At 37.2% G+C, this 9,520-nt stretch overlaps 1 protein-coding gene across 1 annotated transcript in view; it reads right to left on the bottom strand.

Annotated features, from left to right (window-relative positions):
• Positions 1 to 9,520, bottom strand: part of LOC135701904 (inositol-pentakisphosphate 2-kinase-like) — a 422,782-nt gene continuing 413,262 nt past the window's right edge. The window contains exons 8-14 of the mRNA XM_065222851.1: positions 9,000 to 9,191; positions 8,858 to 8,916; positions 1,451 to 1,618; positions 1,264 to 1,375; positions 1,038 to 1,145; positions 694 to 965; positions 1 to 510 (exon numbers count right to left, since the gene is read on the bottom strand). Coding sequence (XP_065078923.1) covers positions 336 to 510; positions 694 to 965; positions 1,038 to 1,145; positions 1,264 to 1,375; positions 1,451 to 1,618; positions 8,858 to 8,916; positions 9,000 to 9,191 — 1,086 coding nt within the window. The 3' untranslated portion in view covers positions 1 to 335. The remainder of the gene's footprint in view (positions 511 to 693; positions 966 to 1,037; positions 1,146 to 1,263; positions 1,376 to 1,450; positions 1,619 to 8,857; positions 8,917 to 8,999; positions 9,192 to 9,520) is intronic.

Genomic DNA, 9,520 nt, shown 5'->3' with positions numbered 1-9,520 from the left:
TTCACAAGGGGAAATAAATAAGAGCATATATTTATCCAAACAGGTCTGTAGAAGTGTATAAATTGGAATTGTATTCTACATTGTGTATGAGCCGTGTAATTGCATTCTGCTAGACTAATCTTAATTCCATAATGTCCTACTACATGAGAGTCTGTATTGCCTCAAATACTATTAAAACCTCGGTAGAAAATTGTCACTATCCTAAAATGGAAGAGAAGTGAATAATAAATAGTAATTGTTCTAAAATGGTTACACCACAAAACATTCATGTATCACGCATATGCTGATGCTCTAAGACAATGACAACAATCGACAGCTTCCTACATTCTTATATTCTAGCGCCTAATCTTGGACATAAACTCCCGATAGGCTCCGACGGAATTCTGCAACTGTTGGAGGTATTTCTTGTGATGGTTGAGCGATTTTGGGTCGAGATCTGTGATGGTAACGTTGACCAGAAACTTCATGGCTTCGATTGTGACGATGTGACTCCGGGCGGCCGATGGCAATCTACAACGGAAAGAATTACGCGTCAGCAGAAGTTGATTACAATTCTAAATTCGACTTCACGGCGACGATTTACGTGTCCGAACGGAAACAAATGAAATCAATCCCAACAGAACAAATTCTGAAGGATCAAATGTTCATCCATTTAAACCTACGGCATTTAAATCCTTAAAAGACGCCTCATACCTTTCCTCCTCCCGCTCGGCCAGCCGCCTAAAGGTGATCATAATGGAACAATCCAGCGCGGTTGCACCAAGCTGATACTTTTCCTGCTCGTCCAGGTAGGACTCGATGAAGTAATTCGACCTGTCCGACGCCGTCCGGCTCACCTGGTTGCCACAGTAATCCTCAAGGCAGTCCAAATACTTCTCGTACAGCTCATCGATGAAGGCAAACGGGCCGGGCGATGAGCTGCTACCTTGTCGGTGCAAGTCCGGACGCACCTTGGTCAGATTTGACTGGAAAGAAAGAGAAAACGAAGCGTCAATATCGATTCCGGATTATTCTCATTATATTGCCTTTTTCCCTACCTTCGCCAGAAGCTGGGTGTCCAGGACTTGCTTGAGAGCACAGCTCTTCGGAAGAAACTGATAATTAATTGGACTGCAGGTACGTTCGTGGATCTGATTTTTATCCTTCTGAAAGCCATAAAAGACGAAAACAATCATTAATAACAGTAAAATAAAATAAAATTAAATTGAATAAAATATAAAACGGTTCGGATTCTTTTCGTTCATGGCGATGGATGGTACCTACCTTTTTCCTATCCTTCCGTATAGTCAACAGCTTTCGATCACGATGTGCTTCATAGGTGGAGAAATCCTTCAGCAGGATCTCCTTTATCAGGTTCATAAAGATGGTTTTTCTTCTGGAAGAGGCGAGGAGATTTTTTTTTTATTTTATTTATGTTACCATGAAGAATGGATTTAAAGATTGAACATACTCTTCTTTGGTACGTCCGTCACGCGGAAAGAGTTCTTTCAGGATACGATTGAAGACGGATTTCTCCTGCTTTTCGTCGTACACGATGCGACCGTTCTTGGAGAGCCTGAAGTTGTTTTGCGGTGCACCGATGAGGCCCTTGACGGCGTGTAGCATTCGGATCGGTTTTCTGTAAAATTAAATGAGATTACGGTATCAAAAATAACGATAATGCCGTTCTGCGAAAAATAATTTAAAATTCAGCAGCGATTTGGCATCCACTCTGATTTTTGATGAAACCATCAATGGCAATGAACAATCTTTTTAGTTTAAACACAGCATTTCAAAGCGTAAAACACTCAGGGTGGCCAGTGAACCGGGAATACCGGGAATTATCCGGGAATTTGAAAAGTAACCGGGAAAAACGGGAAAAACCCAGGAATTCAACGAGAGAACAAATTATTACACCAGAATTTCAGAATAAACCATTAAAACAGAGTTATTCTTTACCAAATGAATGTCTTGCTCTATTTGCTGAATAATTTGATTCAGTTTACCGTCTAATTGTTTGTAGAATTTAATCACTCAACAATATTTCAAATTGATTTTTGTCGTTTCGATTTCAAATGTAAAGTGAATGGACTTGGGAAACAAATATTTGTAAAAACCGAATCTGAACTATTCTTTCCGGGGTTTTAATTTTTCGTTATTCAAAATACTCATGATATGAATTCCAAAACTAACTTGGAATTCTGCTCTGAATTACACTAGTTTACAAAACAACATAAAAAGTGTGAACTTTAGTGGTTGACCAACGTTTCTAATGCAAAATCCTACGCTGAATTCAATGCCGTGGTCAGAAAAAATTAAAGTAGAGCCATTTTTGAGATATACAAAAAATTTGATTTTTTGGATTTTGGACAAAAGTACGATTACTAAAATGTCAATATCTTTGGAACTAGTGCACCAATTTCAAATCTTTTTTATGAAAGTGAAGCTAAATAAATTTGCTATCGTTCACTAGAATATTATGTCTTAATTAAAAATTTAATTTTGAAGTCATTTAAAAATTTACAGCATTTTTTTTTATTTTTCCTGCGAATTTTCCATAAAAATCTTGTTTTAATCAACATTTTTAATGGGATAAAAAGATTCAAAAAATCATTCCATAATTTATTCTTAAAGTCCATTAAAAACTGGAGAAAATGAGCCTTGGTGAAATCGGTTGGAAATTGTTGAAGTTATGAAATTTTTTGTAAAATCATGGAAATTGAATGTTCCAAGATTGGCCGTTGTCCCGCTCCTAGGTTCATGCACCACTTCCAGTAAGCCTTTCTGCGGACGTGTACGCATACGGTGCATTTCACTAACACTACCAGCTGTCACGCAAAATTATATGGGATATTTTCAACCATATAATTTACGCTAGTGTTTGTGAGACCGCTCGGCGAGAACCTAACGCAACCAACTCAATTTGACAGCTTTCTTTCTTTAACATTGCTTAACGATGTATACGACAAAACGTGAATTCAAGTGTAAAAATGATCCTCAAAAGTTTTGTTACGCGTGTGGCAACTATATATTTACAAAATCGGTCAATTTCACTGCTTCGCTGCAAACTGCATACAGGCTTTATTTTAAAATTAATCCTGGAGACTTTGACGAACCGTGGATTCCAAAAGTATTATGTAGTTCGTGCAAAACGTGCTTGGCTAGGTGGCTGTCAGGCGCAAGGTAAATTGATTTTTTGAATAACTTTCATATAAACAATTTATGTACAGCATGGTAGTGCTTTGTTCTTTCCTGATCGACATTATCTTACTTCATCTATTTTTGATAAGTGTTAATGTCTTACTTACTAACTCACTTATTTGTTATCTGTCAGTCGCTATTTGTCCTTTGACATGCCCACCATATGGCGTCGATTATTTCAACAAGGACGTCACAAAACAGTTGAGTATCCACAAGTGGCTTCTATGACAAAACCTGTTCCACATTCAAGTTCGGTCCCGTATCCTGTTTATCCAAAGCGGAAACTAGCGCCCTCTGTTGAATCGACCGTTACAAAAAGTGAGGAGGAATTCAAGGAGGAATGCGAGGAAGACTTCGAGGTGGAATTGGAAAGAAACCCAAAACTGTTTACACAATCCGAATTTAATGATTTGGTGCGAGATCTCGACTTATCGAAGGAGAAATCCGAATTGCTGGCATCACGCTTGAAAGAACACAACATACTTAGCAAGGAGGTCAAAATTTCTTGTCACAGGAATCGTCACAAGAAATTTGACAAATATTATTCTACAAAGGACAGGGCATGTTTTTGCCATGACGTAAACGGCTTGTTTGAAGAGTTTGGTGAGCCATATGATCCAGCTGAATGGCGTTTATTCATCGATAGCAGCAAGTTGAGCTTGAAAGCCGTTTTACTGCATCAAGGGAATGAGAAACCTTCTATTCCATTAGCTCATGCCGTTAATATGAAGGAAACGTATGAATCAATGGCTCTATTGGTCAATTTGATAAATTACAATCAACACAATTGGAAAATTTGTTCCGATCTTAAAGTGGTTGCCATGTTGACTGGATTGCAACAGGGATACACAAAATATATGTGTTTTTTGTGTAAATGGGACAGTCGAGCTCGTAAGGAACACTACGTCCGAAAAGATTGGCCAAAACGGGATAATTTCACAATTGGTAAAGACAACGTTAAAAATGATCCTCTTGTGGTAAAAGAACGCATAATACTTCCACCACTACATATAAAACTTGGGCTATTCAAAAATTTCGTCAAAGCGTTGCAAAAAGAAGGGCCGGCATTCCAGTACTTGAAATCAGTATTTCCAAATTTATCTGACGCAAAGATAAAGGAAGGTGTATTTGTTGGCCCACAGATCAAAAAACTGCTCAATGATTCCGCATTCAATACAGTTTTGACACCAGATGAGGAAGAAGCGTGTTGTCACAACCTTTTTAGGAAATTTCAGAAGCCCAGATTATGAGGAAGCCGTCGATGAATTGCTCAAAAATTATGAGAAAATAGGTATAAATCAAAAATATTGTGTTTGTTACATATAATTAATTTCAAATCCTTTTATTTCACTGAACACAGGTGTGAATATGTCTTTGAAGATACATTTCCTACATTCTCACATGGATTTTTTCCCGGAAAATCTTGGTGACGAGAGTGATGAGCACGGCGAACGTTTTCACCAACAAATGAAGATGATGGAACGTCGTTACCAAGGGTTTTGGGATGAAGCAATGATGGGTGACTATTGTTGGTTTCTGATTCGAGAAACAAGTTCAAAACATCGAAGACAAAGTCATTCGATTCTCAATCATTTTTAATAAAACCTAAATAAATTTCTTTGGTATCAACTCGGTTTTAAATCCTGATAAGCCTTAATCAAATTGATATGTAGAGAAAAGAATCTCCCATGAAAACTTTACATGCGATTTGGATGCTTACAACGACACCTAGAAAAGGAACTCTAAAGCTGTTGTATTTCAGCAACATTTTTAAGTGTTTTACAAAAATGCTCATAACTTCGACAATTTCCAACCGATTTCATCCATTAATGGCTCATTTTCTCCGGTTTTGAATGGAATTTAAGAATAAATTATAGAATGATTTTTTTGAATCTTTTTATCTCATTAAAAATGTTGATTAAAACAAGATTTTTATGGAAAATTCGCAGGAAAAATAAAAAAAAAATGCTGTAAATTTTTAAATGACTTCAAAATTAAATTTTTAATCAAGACATAATATTCTAGTGAACGATAGCAAATTTATTTGGCTTCATTTTCATAAAAAAAGATTTAAAATTGGTGCACTAATTCCAAAGATATTGACATTTTAGTAATCGTATTTTTGTCCAAAATTCAAAAAATCAAAATTTTTGTATATCTCAAAAATGGCTCTACTTTAATTTTTTCTGACCACGGCATTGAATTCAGCGTAGGATTTTGCATTGGAAATGATCATCACCTTACCGAGTTCAAAAATGCTGTAAACTAGTGTTATCATGGGATTCTTCTGAAATTATCCAAAAAACACTCCGCGTAATAATTACCGTTGAATTCTTTTTGGGACTTCTAAACATTTGATTGGAATCCTTCTTAGAAATCCCTTAGGTTCGGGGACTTTGATTCCTTTGAAATTCTTGTCAAAATATTTTTTTTAACTCTATTCAAAGCAGCAGAAATCTTTCGAAATTTTATTCATGAACCCCTTGCAGTATTTTAAAGAATTTCAATCTAATTATCAGCAATTTTTTTGCATTCAATTTTGTTGGAGCTCTGTAATGAATCTTTGCACTAGGGTTGAAATTATCTCCAGAAGACTATTAGAAATCAGTTTCTTGTTGAATTCTCATCATAATTCTCTTGGAATTCTTCTTCAAATTCATTTGTCATTTTCCTCACGATCCCCATACAAATCTTTTCAGAATCACGTAGGAATTTTCCTTAAAGTTTTTTTTTTCAAAACTCCTTTTTTTTCCTTCTAAAATTACCTAAGAATTTAATTTGAACTTGCATTCTTCTCCACAAAAATCTCTCCAAATTTTTCTAATAATTTCTATGGACTTTATGTCAGAATAATGCTGGAATTCTGCTCAGAACTTTTCATTTGAAAATTATGTGAGAATCCTCCTATTTGTTAGAAATTTACATTTTGAATGTTTTTAAATTTTACAAAAAAATCCAGATGTCTGCAGGTCACTAAAAAGTCACTATTTTCTAAAATGTAATCACTAAAGTCACTTTTTACGACTAATATTGAGAGTAAATGCCCGAATGCAATGCTAGTGGAAGTGAAACGACAGTGGCAGCGGAAAAGTCCGATATGAGTAAGCCTGCTTGTCGGGTAGGAAACTAGTTAAAACTAAATTTACTTTGGTTTGACATCTTGGATTCATTTGTGACAACGGTTCAATATTGTTACAAGGGGCAGCCACTAGTTTTGAAAAATTCAAGAGCAGTTTTTAAGTCCAAAACTAAAATTCCGTTCATGAAAATATGGTCATTGCATTCTACTTGCCTACCATGGTGGACACATTTTCATTGACAGAATTTCGATTTTAAACAAAAAAAAAACTACTTTTGAATTTCAAAAATTCCGCTTTCCCTTAAAGAGTTTGCTAACGCTTTTAAATTTTGAATTTTACTTAAAATTCCAGATGTCCGCAAGATTCTATAGATTGTTCTGTAATTTGTTATAACCCTTCCAAGTCTCAGATCCTTGACAATTATGACTCTAAGATCCATAAATATGTTATTTTTTTTTACAAATCTGTGATCCCAAATTGTGTGTGCCAAACATGCAGTTGAAATCTAAAAATAATATTGAACAATTTATCAATCAATTGATAAGTAAGCGTAGCAAATACTTTCATACCGATAATCAGCTTTGTCGATCATTCTCCTGCTCCCCTGCAACGATTCTTAATTGCAGTAACCGAACCAGTAGACATTGTTTCACAAAATAACAATAAGCTGCCGGGAATTCCTTCGACGTTTCATCACCATATTGTTGCACAAAGTACTTGTACAAGTCCAAGTTGGTTTTCGTCGAAGTTGAGCAGGGAACGGATTCAATCAAGCTTTAAATAAGAAAATAAGGCAATGATCGCGATAGTGAAATTTTCACTAAATTCACTTACCCTTGATCAATGGATTGTTACCATGATAGAATAAAACAGCTCGAGGCCAAATCGTTGGCAATGTTCTTGGAAAATTTCGGTGAATGATTGTTTTGAGAAGAGAGATGAACGAACAGAATCTGTTGTTTTGACAGTTACCTCGCAGTTGGCACTCAATGTCATAGAGATCAGGTCCGGCAATGTCTCTTTCATTCTCTCGCTCTGGAATGGAACTGCGAGTTTGACGTCAAACTCACTGTTCCATAAGTGCAGCGGGAGAATGAGAGAGACGACAAATTCACATTGCCGGATCTGTTCCACCTGACATGGGTTGGCACTGTCAGCTGCTTGACAATATGAGATACACGATAAACCGATTTGAATCAAATTTGACAAAATGTTTGATTGGGGGCCTTTTTCATCCATAGATGGAGTTAGTTGTTACGTCTCCCGAGAAATGTATGGGGATGCCAGAAGTGACCTATATTGTTAATGTAGTATATTTGCTTTTTCTCTTTCTAAAATTCAATGTTCATGGCTGGAACGACTTTTTGAGATATTGAATTTTGGGCAATGTTAGACCCTTTTTTTTTGCCCAAAGTGCAACGTAAGGTTTGTTTTGGCACAGAACAGACGAAGGGTTAGGAATGTTTTTTTTTTTATCTTCCAATGAATACAAACGATCGATTGATTTTGTTTACCATAACAACCAGTTGAGATCAGTTTCGACTGCGGAGTTCTTATTTTCCATCCCACGCAGCGTACGCAGGATTTAAACTTAGACTTGCTCACGGATCAAAACAACATTCACGGGTAATGAATCAGCATTTTTGTGTTTTGCTCAAAATGTTACATATTTTCCTCTGAAAATCCCAGCACACCCATCAGCACCAAAGAGCTGTTCACTGACGATGATGATGGTACAAATTTAGTGAGCCTGAGTCAAATTTTGCCCCATGTGTGAGTTTTACCAATTTTTGAGTAAAAATATCCACCAGCTTCGTCATACAACTATCCCCACCGTTTTTGTCCTCACATGTTGTTAATGTAGCTGGTGCTGTGGTTGTAGAGGAGAGCCAGATGACGAGGTGCAACCAGAAGGAATATTATTAAGGTGCAATTTAATTTCATGCATTTTCCAAAAATTCAAACCCAGTTTTCAGATTGCTTCATTTCGTGTCAAATAACAAAAGCAATTTAAAGACTAGAGTGTTTTTGCAATCTGAAATGATGCGTCGAAAACAACTGGTTTTGAATTTGTAGACATCGCACCAAAGAAAATTGCACCTTAATACGAAACAAGACGATGCGATGGTGCAAGTGCTTTTTCGGGGCATTTGAGCAGTGCCGGAGAACGACTATGGACGGGGAGAGTGGGGCTTTATGGAGCATAAAATTGGAAGTGACAAGCGACTTCCTGGATGCGTCTGGTTTTTGCGCTGTCACGGTACGGTAGATAAATTTAATTTATTCTTGGCCAGGAATAAAACGGTCCAAAATAAATCCCAGCGTGTTGGATGTTTTCCTTTTTTTGCTTCTCCGAAATGCGTTTTATGCACGTTTGTCTTAATGCTTGTTTTGGTTATCTGCGTTTATATTTACGCTCTTCTCTCCTGGAGGGCAAAGGTGCGTGCTAAATTTAATTCGGATTATGAAAGCAGGAGAGCTGTCTGTTTTCCGTTGGTTGTCGGGTTATTTTTCGCATTCAAACCCCAAGACGAATGGAAATTTATTCGATCACGGAGAAGAGTTAGTTCAACGATGTGGGTTTTTCTAAAACTTACCCAGAGAACAGATCCAACGGACAATATTTACTAACTTTCCCTATCGACTTCTTTTGGAGCTGAAATGGAGAATAAACAAATCGTTAATCACAACACACTCAATCAATAAGCTTCACAGTCTATTCAAGTAAAACGTCCTTACCTTCAAATACTGATACAAACAGAACCGACATTTCCCAATCTCGGTTCCGGCAAGTTCCGCACTATCACAGTTGGAAAACAGTTCCCGGCGGGTGAAACCATCTTCGTAGCATTCGTCGTGAAAGGACCATCCTTGCTTCGGTTTGATCTCGACGCAGTAGGTGTTGTACCAGTACCCTCTGGTGGTGGTGTCCTGAAATGCAAACAAAGACATCTCGATTCATTCGGAATCCTCTTGTTTTTCATTAACCCGGCAGGGCGATCTCTCAGCAGCCTCTCGGGACGGTATGCGTAATTAATGTCAATCACAAACTAACTGCCCTCGGGTGGCAAATATTTACACACACCGTCCGGTGATCATCATTCGACGATGACTTAAGTAAATAAGCGCTTACGGCCAAGTGAGGGTCATTCCGTGTAAAGTAAAACTGCGCGCGTCAATGTGCTTCAAATAGGATTTTACGCGCGCTTACGGCCGGACGGTGGGTGTTTACTCTATTTTCAGTTATACACTCTCTAGCG

Source organism: Ochlerotatus camptorhynchus, unplaced genomic scaffold (genome assembly GCF_037179485.1).
Source record: "Ochlerotatus camptorhynchus isolate MF236.1 unplaced genomic scaffold, CSIRO-AGI_Acam_v1.1 ptg000179l, whole genome shotgun sequence".
Lineage (NCBI taxonomy): Eukaryota > Metazoa > Arthropoda > Insecta > Diptera > Culicidae > Ochlerotatus > Ochlerotatus camptorhynchus.
The sequence above is the reverse complement of the archived record's forward strand: the minus strand, read 5'-3'. Positions and strand labels throughout refer to the sequence as shown.